Genomic DNA, 18,264 nt, shown 5'->3' with positions numbered 1-18,264 from the left:
AGTGTCTTTTCATATGTGTATGTTTCGGATGAACTGCAAAGCGAATGCTTTTCCCCTTTCCGATTTCACTGCTAGCTATAATTGAGTGCCAGATGTAACTCGACGGCTCAATTTAGCCAAGACACGTCTCAGAAAATGTCTTGGACACTCGTGTGAGTTTTTTCTAAGAAATTCACGTTTCCTTAACCGGGAGAGTTTTTGGCGGGTTTTCTTGGTATTTGAATTCGGAATCCGGCGAGCGACTCGATTTAAGCTGCGCTCGGGAGATTAAAGATAATCGCCCGAAAAGGTTTGAAAAGTGGACAGATGTAGGCAAGGGGGTTGAGGGTAAGACTACGTATTATTAATATCGTTAATAATTGCGTAGTTCCGGTCCTTTTGATCATTGCGCTGATCTGAGGACTTCGAAGAAATATTCTTCCATTTCAACTTGGCCCGTGGAAGAGGCAGCAGTGTGTAGTTCCGTTTGTGAAATCGCGAGTAGTTCAAAAGGTAGTTGGTACTTTTCACGCCATAGTTAGTGTAGCTCATTTGTGTTTTTTTTTTCTTTGTTTGTTCTTTTTCTTTTGTTTTTTAGTGAGCGCAGTTAGCTCAATTTTAAATTTAAAATTTACTCCTCCAGTGCGTAAAAGTTCAAATTCAATTGGAGGTAAGCATTGGCTTTTTTTTTTTTTTGCAAAATGTGGCTTTATGGTAAATGGCTTGTGTGTGCGCTTTTTTATGTGTTGTTTCTAGGTGGCACCACTTCTGACCCCACGACTACGTTGGAATTGGCCCTCTCCGTCAACACGAGGGCCCCAGCAAAATTCTCGCGCTCCCGGCGGCTCGTCATCAGCGGAAGTTCATCGCTCTTCGCCGCCGTACCACGTAAATCCATGGTAGTGAGTACCCATTTTTATTTTCCTTTTAACATGCGCATGTAGGGAAATAATACTCAACACGCTAATAATGAGAGGTGCGCTATAGAGCGCAAGAACAGAAGCAACACCACACAAAAGTACACACACAATAGCCATTGAATGTGAGTGAATGGAGAAGCCATAGCAGTATGACTAGAAAGTCAACCGCCATTACCAAATCTTTTTCAATGTGCCTTTAGTGTAGTGAGCTAATTGCTATGTCTGCAAATCCAATGATTTGATGTTCGAGTCTGGAGTTAGATAAAAATTTTCTGTTATGTTATAAATGAGTTGAATTAGTTTTTTGTCGTCACGCTGTTTTCCTGTAATAAATGTTGAGTTGAATATTTCATAGTCTGAGTTATTTACTGGCTAGCGGTGTGGCCTAAGTACCGGCAACTGATTTTTTTGTTGTTGTAAAGGTCTTGAGTCTGCAAAGAGACTCCTTTTTGTTGCAGTTAGTTGAACTCCTACGCTCCGAAGCGAGCTTCGTTGTGGACAATATTTTCGCTAATTGGTCCAGTGAGGAAAATTTGCTGAAATTTGTGGTCTGGGGATCGGCCCACGCACTCTCGGGCTTTAATCTTGTCCTCTGGACAAGCGGTGTTCGGGTTCACTTTACAGCGCAGCTCAAATTGAGAAACAAACCGGGTTTTGGGGAAAGAAAGAAAAACCCGCCCTGGGAGTTCGATTCTCATTGGCCGGGCAACCAAAAACACGGCGGTTGGCCTCCCTTACGGGAGTGGCGCTTAAGCCAACTGCTTGACTGCGCAGAGCCCCGGTTAGGAAGGACTCACACGCCTAGAAGGCGTGTCGGGTTACACTTTCTCGTGAAAATGTTAAATCCGGACAAATCTAGACTTTTGATTTCCAACTTCCAGATTATTGTTCAATACACCTGGCAACCCTAGCTTAACCCTTTATAAGGCCGTGAAAACTAGGCCAGGAATCGACTCAAATTTCAGATATCATAATCCTTACATGAGGAAGAACACAATATCTTTAATAAAAAAATAAACTATTGAAAGTTGAAAAAATTGGTGGCAAAATAGTTGCCACTGCTCATTACCCAAAAACACTGCTTACGGGTGCCTTGTAAACTCAGTTTATTGTGCCTTTGCTTGTACAGAAATTAAAGCAATTTCTCTAGTGTTGCGAAAAAAAACATTTTTTTACACCAAAAAAAATATATAAAATTAGAATTGTTTATCAAATACACTAATTTTTTATTGAAGAAACTGAACGAACTTACACAGTAGATTCCAAATAGAACACTTACAGTGAAAAACTCATCAACTTGTTGCATGTTCAACGAATTTAAGCAGAATTTTTTGCCGGCGCTCTGGAATAACGTTTTTTTTGTCATAAAAATGCCTCCCAAATTAATATCGTAAATTTTTAGCAGCCCTAAAAAATAGGAGTATTGCCAGATACTTTAAGAAGTCTTTTGTTAAGCAAAATATTGAGATATATAGAAATAATATTCCAAGTACGGCCCAAAAAAATTCTGTGGGTGGCAATATAGTTGTTACAGGCGTATAATAGGTTAACCAACAGCAATGTTTTCAAATTAGTAAGAATTTTGTATGAATAAGACTGAAACTAGAAATAGATTTTTGTTTAAAACAATTGGCTATAGGGGTCTGAGGTGTCGCTTAATTCTGGAAAAGGAGTCTATCGCCCAAAATAGTTTGAGAACCCCTGATTTAGAGCATGCGTAATATCAATGTTATTCAGAACTAAAAATCTTCTAAGTAACTAATATCCCATTGATGTAAACGGAAGCAAGGTTATTTGGGTTTAATATTCATATTAATTAATCAGTAGAAAACATAAACAATCGTTCGATAAATAGTAAAATCGATAGACCAAGAGATAGAAAGGGTGAGGTAGGGATAATATTTATTCATTGTGAATTAATTTTACATAAAATGGGTAAAATTGAAGCACCATTTAACAAACGAACTATAAAATATGAGTGGACTGCTAAGTGAGGGATAGATGTGATAAAGAAAGCAATGAATTATTACTATGCTAATCTGATTCACACAGGACGCAACGCATAGATTTATTTTCTTGGAACTGTAATAATCGAAACAAGGAAAAAATATAAAGAAACGAAATTTGTTTTTATTCAGTTCTATTTTTAGAGAGCTCTAAGTATGCGAACGCTAATATAAGGAAGAACAAAATGTGAACATAGAAGTAAATATCTTAAAATAAACGGCAAATCAGTATTCACCCTCTATGCAGAACTTCAGCGTACAAGCTGCTCTACTGCCAGAGTCATCACAGCGACAGGTATTACACTGATACTTGAAGGCCTTGTTGGGTGCGCATGAAAATCCATTGGCCCACGGTGCAATTTCCGATCTAGGGAGATCGGCATCACCGGCCGCCCGAACGGAGCGTCTCTTCTCCGAATTTAGGCAGAGCTTCAACGTACATGCACCCCGTCCGTCTTTGGTGCAGAAGCATTGATTGCATCCATCCGGATGTAGGAATGTACTTCCCGGTTCGCACTCCTTCTCCAATGGAGCCGATTCCCGCTTAGCTCTCAAATTACATAACTTCCGCATACAAGCTGTGATACCAGTTTCCGTATAGAAATAATCGTTGCAATAATCGGTACTCCAGAAAAAGTTTTCCGGCATGCACATTGGTTTCCGGTTCGGTGCCGCCACCTCGCGCTTCTCCCGCGGGGGACAAACCCGACGGGTGCAGAACCATCCAATACCATTAGCAGCGCACTTGCAACGGTTGCAATCCTACGGATGAAGAATAGTTAGAAAAACAAATCCAAGATCTCATGATCTACAAAGCTAACCTCCATTTTCACCTCATTGGGTGTGCAGACTTGACCATTCGTGTGGACTTGTTCTTCTTCCTTTTCGTTTCCATTGCTGGACTCCTCAACCGCCTGTGCCTTGGGATCGTCACCTTGTTCCTCCGGCAAACAGAATTTCCTCGTACATGATACCAGCTTACCATCGGCAGAACATCGACATGTGTTGCAATCAACCATAAAATTGGTTCCTGGTTCACAAACTTGTCCGCTCTCCAAGGCCAATGCTGAAAGTAGACAAACAACGTATTAGAAAAACGGCATCGATATTTGTTCGGAGTACAAATACGATCTTCCCAAACATCGCCCCGTTATCAGCGCAGCGTTTCGTCTAATCGCGTCCACAGACGCTACCGAGCAGAAGCGCTGATGCGTTTGTGCACGCGGTTGCGCCGCCTCAGTGACTTCGAAAGTGAAATCAAATGCCCAAATGTGCTCCAGCATGAGCTCATACACAAATCAGTACGAGATTAGCATGTTTACAGTCGTCATCGCCACATCGCGTCGGAACCCGAATCATGCTCGCCAACGGTCGTCGATAAGGCGATAAGCCACAAACCATACACCCCATTAGTTACCAATGCGATGACCCAGATGAGCAACGACGATGCTCAAAAGGGACGTCGCATAGCGAATGTTGAGTATGCGCATTGAACACAAACACACGCCCAAGAAGTGGAAGAAGAAGTAAGAGAACAAACACAATCAGCATTCCCGATTGGCAGCAATTGTTGAGTTGTGAACTTGACCTCAACCATCAGGCGGTACTCGAGCGGACGGAATGACTCGACGACACACGATGGGAACGGCAATTACCACACCGATAATTGAATTTTACTCGAGTTTTTTTTTTCGGGTTGAAGTAAACTAATTCCGTCCTGATCTAGAACGGAAGTGAGGTTGACCCTGCGGCGTGAGTTGCCTTGACCTTGTCCGATCGACCCCGCGCTACCGAAAAAAAAAAACTTTCCGAATCCATTTCGATTCGTTGATTTGTTTGGACAGTATTCTATTTTTGGTTGCAAGCTCCAAATGACTTATTTAATTCTAATCAGGATTCGGTGTGGTGAAGTTCTGGATTCAAAAGTGGGTTCAAAAGGTTGAATTATCTGCATAAGTAACAGCAACAGAAAAACACTAATATGACGTAGTGGGGTCTGTTTTGCTAATGATGAATTGACATTATTCGCATAGTTTTGGTTCTTCAAAATGAGTTTAGCAGATTTTCAGCGTCTTTTTAGTTCAAATTATTATGGGCCTAATAAGGGAGTAAATAGACAGACTCTTTGATTGCGCTTCAGCTATGAGGTCCAAAGAAAAAAATTCTATGATTAGTGGAAACTAATAACTACCATTTCATACGTATGTAATTGCGGTTGAGATATTGATCGAGTTTATCGAAAATAGCAGCGTTTGCCAACTGAATTGAAACCATCTCGAATCATAATTCACATTGCATTGTCTTTTGAAACAATTTGCATTTTCATTCGCTTATTTGCATTGCATGATACTTCAGTAAGGGAGGGAATAGTTCTTAAGTAGCTTAACCTATGATAACCCAACAATGATTGAATCCATATCAACCCAATGTGAAAGATAATCACACTGAAACTTTTACCAAATAAACATTTTGAGATCTATTGACCCTATCTTCTCATGAATGGCGCTAACGTTCCCAGTGAAACGTAGTGATTAACTAGCGTAATTTTTTACGAAAGCCTGTTTCAGTTATAATTTGGTCGCATAAAGTAGGACATTTTTCAGCATAAAAATAACGTTTAAAAAAATGGGTGGGTTATATCTATGATATAACCACAAGGTTCACGTGGGACTACCGTTGGCTTAGTAATCAACTGTTTGTATTGATTAAATTATTGATTGAATAAAACAATTTTCGAATTCAATTGAATTCAACATATTTGCTTTGTAAGTAAAGAATTTGAACAAATGCCATGTAACACCAATTCATGCATTATATTAGATTATGTTCTTCGTTACAAGTAAATTTGATGACAGCATTTAGTCTAATCATCAAACGGTATGCGTAGAATTTCTGTGAGCAGAAGATATGAAGGCATATTTTCCGTTGCAGTCTTGAATAACGGAACAACGGAGTGAATAACGAAGTGCAAAAAAAAACATCCCGCATGTGTTCCCGACTTGCATGGATCAACAACTTCAACTTCTACTTTTTATACTAAGGACCGTATCGTTAATTATGGGTACGCTCAAAACACAGCTTTATTTCAAATATTGCATTTATTTTTCAGTTCTGATATCAAAATATTGTATCTTATGAATGAAAGAAAGGAGTAACAGTAAAAAATAATCAAGATTCTGATTTTCGCGCCAATGATCGCACCTGCTTCTTGATGTCCCTCATTAGGTTCTGGACAACCGTCTCATCGACTTGTTTGCTCACATTTATCCAATCCTTTTTGAACTGCTCAAGGTCATCGGCTGCCTTGTCCTTCTTCTGCAGTCGTCCCTTCATCAAAGCCCAAAATTTTTCAATAGGTCTTATTTGCGGACAATTTGGAGGATTCATCTCCTTTTCCACAAAATCGACATTATTCTCGCGATACCAATCCAAGGTCAAACGTGCATAGTGGCATGATGCCAAATCAGGCCAAAATAGTGTCGGACCAGTGTGCTTTCGGATGAGCGGTAACACACGCTTTTGGAGACATTCTTTCCGGTAAATTTCACCATTCATATTCCCGAGAGTGAAGAAAGGAGATGATTTCATGCCACATTGACAAACAGCTTGCCAAACCAGCACTTTCTTACCGAATTTTTCGCAAAAAATTGACTTCTCCGCGTTCGGGACATCTGTTCCTTGCTTTACAGTGTAAAACTGTGCCCCAGGAAGAGTTTTGTAGTCCAGTTTGACGTAGGTTTCATCATCCATGACGATGCACAGTTCGCGTTTGCTTAAAATCCCATCGTAAAGCTTACGGGCACGGGTTTTCACGGAACTTGCCTGAATTTGGCTGCGTTTGGGACATTTTTGCTTTCTATATGCCTTCAGTGAGTTACGTTCTTTGGCACGTTGAACCATACCGATTGATGTTCCACACTTTTTTGCGCAATCCCGTATCGATAATTCCTTTTTTCTTTCAAATTGCCTGCAAATCTTTTTATCCAAGTTTGGCTTGGATGGCCCAGGTTTTCTGCCGCGACCGGGTAGATCCTTCAATGTATTATACATACCAAATCGCTTGATAGCGTTTTGGACCGCATGGACGCTTACTCCTTCCGCCTTCGCCAATTTTCTCATTGATATTCCTGTTTCGGAGCAGTATCTGGTCACAATGGATTTTCGTTTTTCTTCTGTTAGCCCTCTCATGATTGCACTTTTAGGAAAAAACGATCTTTTAACAATGCTAACTGAACGCTAACTGTGTCAACAACAGGAGAAAAATAAACAGCTGTCAAAACAAGCTATAGTCTTTTTCAGACGGAGACTCTAAGGCGTACCCATAAATAACGATACGGTCCTTATAGAGGCTTTAAACTTGAAAGTTCATTCTAGTATCTCCCAAGTTTAGAAGAGTTAGGGGAACATATTCCGGTCTGCACAAAGGAAAGCGAGTAGAAAAGAACTCGCTCGCATATACAAAGCGGATTTCCCCAGTCACCTTAGTTTGAAGTCCGTGTTAGGGAAAAAAAATTGTAAGGGGTTGTATCTAGGACACGACCGCATATTTTCGACGTAGAACTACGCAATCATATTATGCAATCCACTTGTTCACCACTTAGAATATTATTTAGAATTTAGAATGCATCTAAATTTTTGTAATAGATTATGTTTTCGTTATAAATAAATTTTTGTAATAAATTATGTTTTCGTTATAAATAAATTTGATGAACGCCCTTTTACGTTTGATATGATGCCTAGGACTACCAAAATATGTGAACGGAAAAATTGTCAAACGATCATTCTATTTTACATTTCCCTCTGAAATGAATGCACATCTCATGTTTACGTAGTTCTCGAACCGCGAAAGTTCATTCACCTCTAGTATCTGAAATGTCGATTTTCCCAGGCTTCTTAGTTTAAAAGTACGTTTTAGGGAAACATATCCCGGTCTTCACAACGACAAGCGAGTACAAAAGTACTCAACACCAAAAAATACCCCCGACTTGCATGTATTTGCAAAGCGGATTCCCCCAGGCACAACAATTTTGAAGTCCGTGTTAGGGAAACACAGCTCAGTGGGAAAAAATACTCCCGACTTGCATGTTTTGACAAAGCGGATTCCCCCAGGCACATTGATTTAGAAGTCCGTGTTAGGGAAACACAGCTCGGAGGGAACAAAAATACCTCCGACTTGCATGTATATTTGCAAAGCGGATTTCCACAGGTACATCGATTTTGAAGTCTGTGTTAGGGAAACCGTAAATCGGACCAATCAACCCTTGGCAGTTAGCACGTTTAGATAATGCTTGACATTTTACAGTTATTCAGTTGTTCATCTCATGAAAAATAACATTTTATTAATTGTGATAGACGCGTAGAAATATTCACTATCAATTGATGCAAACATCTTTCCGATCTGTTAAGAAATGTTCGAGTTATAAGCATTCGAAATACAGGTAGGGCAAGCACACAAATCGGCAGAACAAATGGGAAAAGTATGGGAAAAAAGGAAGTTCTTCCAGTTTTCATGAATTTAAACCGTTTAGAGATGAGCGATTTGCAATGTATAGCATATCAAACAAGTCTTAGAGTATTTCCGATTCGATTGGTATGCAAATCATGAGAATTCGTTCACAGTGAAAATAGTTATTAACGTTATCTTTATTTCATAAAAACGTGACCTATTTTCAGATTTGGCACCCTTCCTGAAAGACGTAGTTCTACGTCAAAAAAAAAATTTGTGGGAACAAAAATAGCCTCGACTTGCATGTAGAACTTACTTGGCTATATACAGACTTGATTGTTTATTATTCCATTATATACAATTTTGAACTCGATTATATACAGTATGCATTTTTTTTGTTATATTTCAAATACAGCTTATTTCAAACCAAAATATAATACAGCGCGGACTCGATTATATACAGTTTCTGATTACTTTTCACTGTATATAATCGAGTCAAAAAAAATGTTTCATTTGTTTTTTTTTTGCATGTATTTTCGTTTTTTGTATATAAAAGAGGAATTTGATTTTTGATTCTTCCCCTTAAAGTCAGAAAACACCTTGCTCACATGAAAAATATAAATTTATCCAGATTTTCTCAGGAGATGATAGACGATCATATTTGTTGAAAAAAATCCTTCTACTCATATGTTCGAACTTCAACAATGACAGAGTTATTGAACTTTTTTTTTGTTTCAGACCCAGTTGCTTCAAACTGGCTCTACATTAAAAAGTACGCTACGGAAGACGATTCTGTTGCTTTCATTTGAAAGTTGAAAAAAATTAGTACGGGATATAGTAGTGGAACATCTAAATTAGTGGATTTCAATAACATTCTGGGAGTGAAAAACTCAATAGTTAATAATTTTTGATGTGTTATTATTAATTTCATCATAAAAATTTATATTGAACTAGACTATTTCTATCAATTAAATTAAAGCTCTCTAACCGCTCTACAATTTGTTCTTTGGCCCAACTTCTATCTTTCTTAGTTTGGCTACAATATCGATAGAAACAATTCCTGGCGAAAATTCAAGCAAAATCTTCAAAAATCACGATTTTTACCCCACTGTACATTTAATAGGCACATAAATTTCACCCCAACGTTGAAAGGTTACGTCTTTACGTCTTTTAGAAATAAGTCAAATTTGAAATATAAAAAAAAAAATCAATCTGTACATAATCGAATCTAAAATTGTATATAATCGAATCACATATAATCGAGTCTGTATATAATCGAGTCCGACCTGTATTTCAACATTATGGTGAAAATTAATTGGTAGTTATAAGTACAGTGGAGTAAAAATCGTGATTTTCGAAGATTTTGCTTGAATTTTCTCCAGGAATTGTTTGGAACGATATTGCAGCGAAATTAGGAAAGATAGAAACTGGAGAATAAACTTTAGAGCGGTTAGAGAGCTTCAATTTGGTTGATAGTAACAATCAAGTGTATTATGAATTTTTGGGATGAAATTTATAATAATAACACCTTCAAAACCACTTTCAATAAATTATTCCACTTCAAAAATGTTATTCAAATCAATTCATTTTTAGATGTTTCACAACTATATCCTGGATTTTGTCTCAAATGTCCGGTGAAATTCTGGTCTGACTTGAAAAGCTGTCATTACAGCCGGGAAATCGCCGAGTGGTAAAAGGAGAACAAGATCGGTTTCATTGTAAAAAAAATATCAATCCACCATATTATTAACAACACAAAGGTGATTAATTGAGGGCCCTGAGTTTTGAACTCACGATCGATCCCTTAGTAACCGAACGCGTAACCATTGTGGCTAAGAAGATCTCCGAGGATCCTGGTTGTCATGAAACAATCCAGTTCTCAAGTCAATCACCAGATAGGACCGACGCCATTATAATGTTATTTGCAATGGTTAGGTGCGGTCACGAATTTGCCACTCAGAATACAGTCGAAGATTGTTACCAATTTCTAATGAAAATGATACAAGCAAAATATTACGTTGAGATGGCAAAGTTCGGCTAGAAACGTTAGTGCCATTAAATAAGAAAGAGACAATGATTAGGTGTTAACTGAGGAAACAAATTGAAGTCAATATTCTTATCACAACATATTTCTTTGAAAATCAAGTACGCCTATTTGAAACGTCATCAAAAGACATCTTCGAACATGTTCTTATCGGCTCAGAAATGAAATCGTTAGTTCCTGACATAAGTCTGCTAATACTTTTATTGTCATAAAACTCTTTTACATGGCCATGAGTAGCACCGCTTTGAATACGGTTACACCTAGAAGTCACCTAAGCAATCGAAACACACAGATTAACCATTGATTGATCAATGGTCAGGATTTCTAATATCATAGATTTAAAAAGGTGAAAAGGTTAAAAGCTGCATTCTGACAACTATCGTGTAATCTTGATCCTGAATAGTGCCTACAAAGTAAAATCGCAGATCCTTTTTCGCTGTTTATCGCCAATAGTAAGCAGTTTTGTGCGAAGTTATCAGGCCAGATTCATACTCGGTCGCTCGTCGGTGGACCAGATTTCTACGCTGCGGCAGATCCTCCAAAAGTAGCGCAAGTATCAAGTCCCTGCGCACCACCTCTTTGTCGACTTCGAAGCCGAATATAGCCCCTTAAATGGTGCGTTCCAAAATCGTGCATCAGCGAAAACAAAGAGGCAACGAAATAAATGCTGCTTTCTGTAAGTCTCGTTCCAACCAGCGAACAGTCAACACCAAAGTTAACGCCAAGTTTACACAGTGCAAGTTAGCATCCGAGTTAATACGAACCGAGTTGGAGAATTGCATGCAAATAGGGACTTCTTTGTTGCCTTTTCCGATGCCGGGTTAATTGTCAGATAATATTCTAACGAATAATTTTATAATTTTCCAACGGCATTTTTATGGTGATGAGATTTTTGGTTTTTAACTTCTAGTTCTTTGAGTATGCATGTTTGTTTGTTCGATGACCAAGTGGATGAAAATTAGAGATGAAACAGATATCCGGTAACTATTTGGTATCCGGCCTAATCGGTCAATACATTCTATCCGACCTAATATCGGATAGATAAATAGATACTATTCGACCGAATACCGGATATTAGAGAAAAAAAAAATGTCTTATTAACTTAAACTGTCCGAATATCCTTAAGCTGGCTCCGTCATCCGGTATCCGGCCAAACCACTATCCGTTTCATCACTAATGAAAATGAACACTTTACGGACGATTTCAAAGTTCGGTTCATGGTTCATGTGCGTTCGTAAACTTGCGTTATACAGTCGACTAGAATGTGTTGCGTGTCAGATTTCGATTCATTCTAAAATAAAACTTCTAGTTATAATTAGGAATTTTAACAAGCGAACTAGGGGGTCTCCGTAGCCACAATGGTTGCGCGTTCGCTTAGTAAGCGATCGATCGTGAGTTCAAAACTCAGGGCCCTCATTGACCATCTTTGTGTAGTTACAGAATAGCTACGTCGACGCAACAATCATCAGCGATGGAGATCGATCCACGGTCGAAATAAGATCGATTCATCCATACAACTGCTCTGCTCTGCAAGACACATCGGGCTGCTGTTCTATAAATAACTCAACAATGATCAATCAACTGTCTCCGCTGTTCGGTGGTCTAACTGGATAATGAAAGAACAAAAAGAATACTCTTACGCCTGAATGGCTACTGTGTGAATGTACCATATGTAATGGTATAGAAGGAATACTGGCGAATGGCAACTGTGTGTAATGTGCTAATTATAGATATGATAACCATGTGACATGTACACGATTAAAATTCGGCTCTGTTACAGCTAAAATGCTAATGAGCCTCAAATAAATAAATGAGATAAAAAAAACAAGCGAATTGAACGAAATGTGTTCATAGTCCTACGTCAACAATGCTGTCGTGTTTTGGACACCACCCTCCAGAGACAATTTTTTCTAGGCCAAAATGAAACTAGACAGATTTTTTAGTATAAACTCCGCAATGGAATCAAACCAAAACACGACAGCATTGTTGATGTAGGACTACGAACAATGCTATGATAAATTGTCCCTGGATTTTTTTATCCTTTAAATATGCCCATTTCGGGATGCATTGTACCCAAGTGTGTTGTCTTTTTTAACAATCAATTTCAACATTTTCTAAAATGACCAGTAGTCATTTTAGATAATAGTCCTTCAAATGTTATTTAAGTGTAGCATTGTAAACTGATGTTTTTCAAATATTTAGTTTACAAAAAGTTATTTCTTACAGGACACATTTTTCATGCGTTCCGGTTTTGACGTATGTAATAATTGAATAGGGCGGAATAATCCTGAGTCGACCCTCCAGTAGTGTAAAGAAAAACGCTGCAGAAAGTCATCGCATTTTGATGGAAGTTCATGGTGACCATGCTCCAACTGAGCGAACGTGTCAGACGTGGTTTGCACTATTCAAAAGTAGTAATTTTGACTTGGAAGACGAAGAACGTTCCGGACAGCCAAAAAAAAATTTGAAGATGTAGAATTAGAGGCTTTACTCGATCAAGATCCGTCACAAACCCAACAAGAGCTTGCAGATATACTTGGAATAGTTCAGCAAACCATATCTGATCGTTTAAAAGCAATGGAAATGATCCGAAAGATAGGGCGTTGGGTGCCGTATGAATTGAAGTCACGAGACGTCAAACGCTCCAACGGCATAAGAGAAAGGGTTTTTTGCATCGAATCGTTAATGGCGCTGAAAAGTGGGTCCATTATGACATTCCTAAACGTCGGGCAACGTATCGATACCCCGCCCATGCATCAACATTGACGGCCGCGCGGAATATTCACGGCCAGAAGGTCCAGCTGGGTGTGGTGTACTATGAGCTGCTAAAACCGAATGAAACCATTACGGGGGACCTCTACCGATGACAATTGATGCGTTTGAGACGTCTTCTTCTTCTTCTTCAATGGCACTAACGTTCCTAGAGGAACTTCGCCGTCTCAACGTAGTATTACTTGCGTCATTTTTATTAGTACTTAGTTGAGATTTCTATGCCAGATAACACGCCTTGAATGCATTCTGAGTGGCAAGCTCTAGAATACGCGTGATCACAGTGCAAGTCGGAGGAAATTTCTTTGACGAAAAATTCCCCCGACCAGAACGGGAATCGAACCCGAACAACCGGCATGTTAGTTATGACGCTAACCACTCGGCCACGGGAACACGCGTTTCCTACGTGCACTGTAGGAAAAATGACCACAATACGAGCAAAGACACGATAAAGTTATTTTGCTACACGACTATGCTCGGCCACATGTCGCGAAACCGGTCAAAACATACTTGGAAACGCTGAAATGGGAGATCCTATCCCACCCCCCGTATTCTCCAGACATTGCTCCGTCCGATTACTACCTTTTTCGATCGATGCAACATGTCCTCGTTGACCAGCACTTCTCCAATTTTGAAGAAGTCTGAAATTGGATCGATTCGTGGTTAGCCGACAAACCGGCCGGTTATTTCCACGAAGGGATCCGTGAATTGTCAGAAAGATGGGAAAAAGTTGTGACTAGCGATGGGCAATACTTTGAATATTAAATTTGTAACCATTTTTGTAGAACAAAGCATTAATTTTGACAAAAAAACGAAGAAACTTACCGGTACTCCTATTGTATGGCGTTCGTTCAAATTCTTTATTTACACAGTAAATATGTTGAATTCAATTGAATTCGAAAATTGTTTCATTCAATCAATAATTTAATCAATTCAAACAAATAATTATCAAGCCTACGGAAGTCCCACGTCAACCTTGCGGTTATATCATAGATATAACCCTCCCATTTTTTCATTGTTCCATTCAGTTGTGAGTTACAGGGTGTTAACAATAGAAGTCAACAAAGAGGAAATTCGGTACATTCTACACTTTTTCTTTGATAATGCCGAAAATACAAGCCAGACCGCTAAAATTATGAATGGTGTTCATGGTGTCGATACTGTACCAGCTAAATATGTGCAAATTCTTTTTGACTTTTTGACAGGACACATTTTTATGAAATAAAGTTAACGCTAATAACTATTTTCACTGTGAACGAATTCTCATGATTTGTATACCAATCGAATCGGAAAATTCTCTAAGATTGGTTTGATATGATATACGTTACAATTCGCCATTCTCTGAATGGTTTAAATTCATGAAAACTGGAAGAACTTCCTTTTTCCCATACATTTGTTCTGCCGATTTGTGTGCTAACCCTACCCGTATTTCGAATGCTCATAATTCGAACATTTCTTAACAGATCGGAAAGATGTTTGCATCAATCGATAGGGAATATTTCCACGCGTCTATCACAATTAATAAAATGTAATTTTTCTGGAGATGAATAATTGAATAACTGTAAAATGTCAAGCGTTATCTAAACGCCCTAACTGCCAAGTTTTGATTGGCCCGATTTACGGTTTCAATTAGTTTGTTGACACAGACTTCAAAATTGATGTTCCTGTACCTGTGGAAATCCGCTTTGCAAATATACATGCAAGTCGGAGGAATATTGTTCCCACCGAGCTGTGTTTCATTAACACGGACTTCAAAATTAATGTGCCTGGGGGAATCCGCTTTGCAAATACGTGCAAATCGGGGCTATTTTTTGGTGTTGAGTACTTTTGTACTCGCTTGTCGTTGTGAAGACCGGAAGATGTTTCCCAAAAACGTACTTTTAGACTGAAAAGCCTGGGAAAATCGTTATTTCAGATACTCGAGGTGAATGAGCTTTCGCGGTTCGAGAACTTCGTAAACATGAGATGTGCAATATTTTCAGAAGAAAATGTAAAATACAATGATCGTTTGACAATTCTTCCGTTCACATATTTTGGTAGCCCTAGTCATCATAACAAACGTAAGAGGACATTCATCAAATTTATTTGTAACGAAGAACATAATCTATTACATAAATTTCGATGCATTTCAAAATAATATTCGAAGTGGTAAGTATAATTGCTTAGTTCTACGTCGAAAATATGCGGTCGTGTCCCTTACATTTTTATTATTTTAACACTCACATGTGCGAGTATAACATACGGTCTCACAAACCGAGAATCAATGAGGTGGCTGAATGAAATGACTATTAAAACTGAATGAAGTTAAAGAAAAAATATTTTCTCTACTGTCAAGAACTAGACCGTTTGAAGCCAATGATTGACCAGAATCGTTCTGAATTTCCCAAAAAGAGAAGTGTTCTGTTCCATCAGGCCACACATGTCTATAGTGACTCGCCAGAAACTCCGACAGCTTGATTGGAATTTTTGAATGCATCTACCATGTAGTTCTGGCAGCTTGAACCAAGCGATTATCTTCTTTTAATGGCATTGCACAACATCCAGAATGATGAGAAATTGGGATCAAAAAAAGATTATGAAATTAAAATGCTAGAGTTTTTCGCCAATAAGGACCAAGACTCCTAAGGGAAAACGTTGCACCCTTAAGAATGGCAACAAATTCTAAAACAAAACGGTACAAATCGGACAATGCGAAGCATATTGATTAAAAATTTGAATTTCACGCAAAAATTATGAATTTATTCTTCCCCAATCTAATATGATTTTTTACAATTTTATTCACAATTTAAGACTAGATTGCATACAGCTTGAAACATTTTTTTATATCTTTTCAAAGTGGAGCCAGTTTAGAACAAACAGATCCCGGAACACAAGAGAAGTTCAGTAATTCTGTCATTGTTGAAATTCGAAAATGTGCATAGCAGAATTATTCTCATCAAATATAATCCTCCTCCTGAAAGATTCCGGATATACGTATTTTTTTATGTGATGTAGGTGTTTTCTGACTTTAAGGGGATGAATCAAAATGCAGACCTTAACTGTTCATTGAAGGTACACTAGAGTACAAATGAGATAAAATTAATTATTGATTTCCGACTCCTCTCCAACTACTCCAGCACCTACTCAATACATTGAATACATTGCTAAACCAGAAGTGAAGCAGTCAGAACATCTGGTGTTGGTCAACAAACTAATTGAACTACAATAATAATGCATCAAGCGTGACTTTGTCTCGCATTGCTGTGATAACTATTATGCAGAAACAGTAAACTATCCGGGGATTCCCTGTCATTACTTTAAGTTATGAGATCAGCCTCGAATCGTACCTTCACGGAACGGTTCTGTTTTTTCGGTTGTCCAAATACCTTACATTTCCGGAAAACCCTAGAACCATAAAATGAAACAATAATGATTCCGAATGCGAGATAAAGCGTTGATTCCATGAAGTCTGTACCGACATGATTGGGTCCATTGGGATCGAAATGGCAACCGACATCAATGATGACATTATCTGAATATGCCTCCGCTTCGATCTCGATTGAATTTCATGTTCAGTTTTAATAACACAATACGTACTCGTAGTGCACAATTTACGATTGACTCAAATAGAACTCAGAATTGCAATATCCAAGAAAAAAAAATAATTAACAGATCTTTGTTCGCCCGACAACTAAAGTCCACGACGTATCAACCAATTTCACATCCCACATCCCATCATCCAGAGCGTAGGGCAAAAAGCGATAACAGCACTCACATAAGCCAATAAATCACCGTATAATTAAGCGTTCACAAAGAAAAATAAAAAACAACACATAATCGTACCTCCAGCGAAGAGCACTGCCGCAATTATAAGCAATGATTTCATATCCACTTAGCGAACGCCAAAACTATTTCACGCTCCCTTCTTTATGATGACACCCGGTGTGACACTGCCTGTTTCGACAACTACTCCAAAAACTCCGATCGTTGTATCTCTCCTTTTCCGGTTAACTTCAAAATGGCACGCAATGGTTCTGTCCCCGGAAATTAACCACCAAAAAATCAATCTCGCGCCACAAACAATTTACCCGATCCTCACTTTCGCACTTCAAATGTTCAACTGATTCGCCGATAGGTCGCCTCAATTCATTTAAATACTTTATCAGCGCACATTTCGAACTCACACACAAAGGTTGCAGAGCGGCGCAAACGAAACTGAAATCGGTTGAGAAGTAACACGAACATTAGTATTCCGGCAAAGTAAATATTATTCCAACAAAGCACGGGAGGAGATCGATCGCACGTCGTCGCGAAATCCAGCGAGGATCCACGCCAAAATTTAATGTCGTTATCACTGGCGAAGATGCTTTTGGATTTTCTATTCTTCCGAGATATGTCTTCCGCTGCTGCGGCTGGAAGTTTGTGGACTATGAGTTGAGGGTTGGCGCTGAGTCGTCTCACCGGGCGTTGTTTGTCTTTTTTTTTGTTTACGAGGATCGTTTAGATTAGATTCTCTGCACTGTTTGTGCGGCCAAATTCGGAGAAGTAATTGTAAACCATAACGAGAGCATGTAATCAATTGTATGAACAATGAAGATGCACACAACATTATCATTCTAATTCGCAATACTCGGTTGGGATGGGGTGCTTTGGGAATGGAAAAATCCCCAGAAAATACAGTCTGCTGTTTGTATATATCCTATACTACATTCAAAATAAGGAAAGCCATATGATTTTGAACAGAGTTTGTATAGATATACACCCATTCCATGCCAAACCGATATAGTGGTTCTGTGGTTCTCAGCTTTTCGTCAAAAGTGGTAGTTTTGTTCTTTATCGCAAATTATGAGACCCGTATTTTTTATTTTTTTATTAGGGTGACCATTTCCATTTTAGGGTGGTCTAAAAAAACAATTTTTTCGCATTTTTGTTAAAAATTACTTTTTTCAAAAATTCATAACTTTTGAACTATTATACACCAAAAAAAAACACCTCCAAACCAGGGAGGTGTTTTTTTTCATTTTTGAGTTATGATTTTTCAAAGTTAACCGATGGTCTAAAAATTCATTTTCTCCTTTTTTCCAAAAAATGACTTTCTTCAAAAATTTATTACTTTTGACC

The 18,264-nt window shown here is 38.4% G+C and overlaps 1 protein-coding gene across 1 annotated transcript; it reads right to left on the bottom strand.

Moving 5' to 3' along the window:
- Positions 1-3,007: 3,007 nt before the first annotated feature.
- LOC129769814 (uncharacterized) lies at positions 3,008-17,355 on the bottom strand. Its single transcript, XM_055772292.1, has 3 exons — positions 16,987-17,355; positions 3,727-3,971; positions 3,008-3,667 (listed from the first exon to the last, which is right to left on the bottom strand). The coding sequence occupies exons 1-3, from the start codon at positions 17,027-17,029 to the stop codon at positions 3,131-3,133; spliced, it is 825 nt and encodes a 274-aa protein (XP_055628267.1). The 5' UTR covers positions 17,030-17,355; the 3' UTR covers positions 3,008-3,130.
- Positions 17,356-18,264: the final 909 nt, after the last annotated feature.

The sequence above is a fragment of the Toxorhynchites rutilus genome, chromosome 2 (genome assembly GCF_029784135.1).
Source record: "Toxorhynchites rutilus septentrionalis strain SRP chromosome 2, ASM2978413v1, whole genome shotgun sequence".
Lineage (NCBI taxonomy): Eukaryota > Metazoa > Arthropoda > Insecta > Diptera > Culicidae > Toxorhynchites > Toxorhynchites rutilus.
This window is presented reverse-complemented; position numbering and strand designations above follow the sequence as displayed.

Coding starts and splice junctions, on each gene's coding strand:
- LOC129769814 (XM_055772292.1), bottom strand. CDS start 17,029: ATGAAATCATTGCTTATAATTGCGGCAGTGCTCTTCGCTGGAG. Junction 3,972..16,986: donor GGCAGTGCTCTTCGCTGGAG/GTACGATTATGT, acceptor GTCTACTTTCAG/CATTGGCCTTGGAGAGCGGA. Junction 3,668..3,726: donor CCAATGAGGTGAAAATGGAG/GTTAGCTTTGTA, acceptor CTTCATCCGTAG/GATTGCAACCGTTGCAAGTG.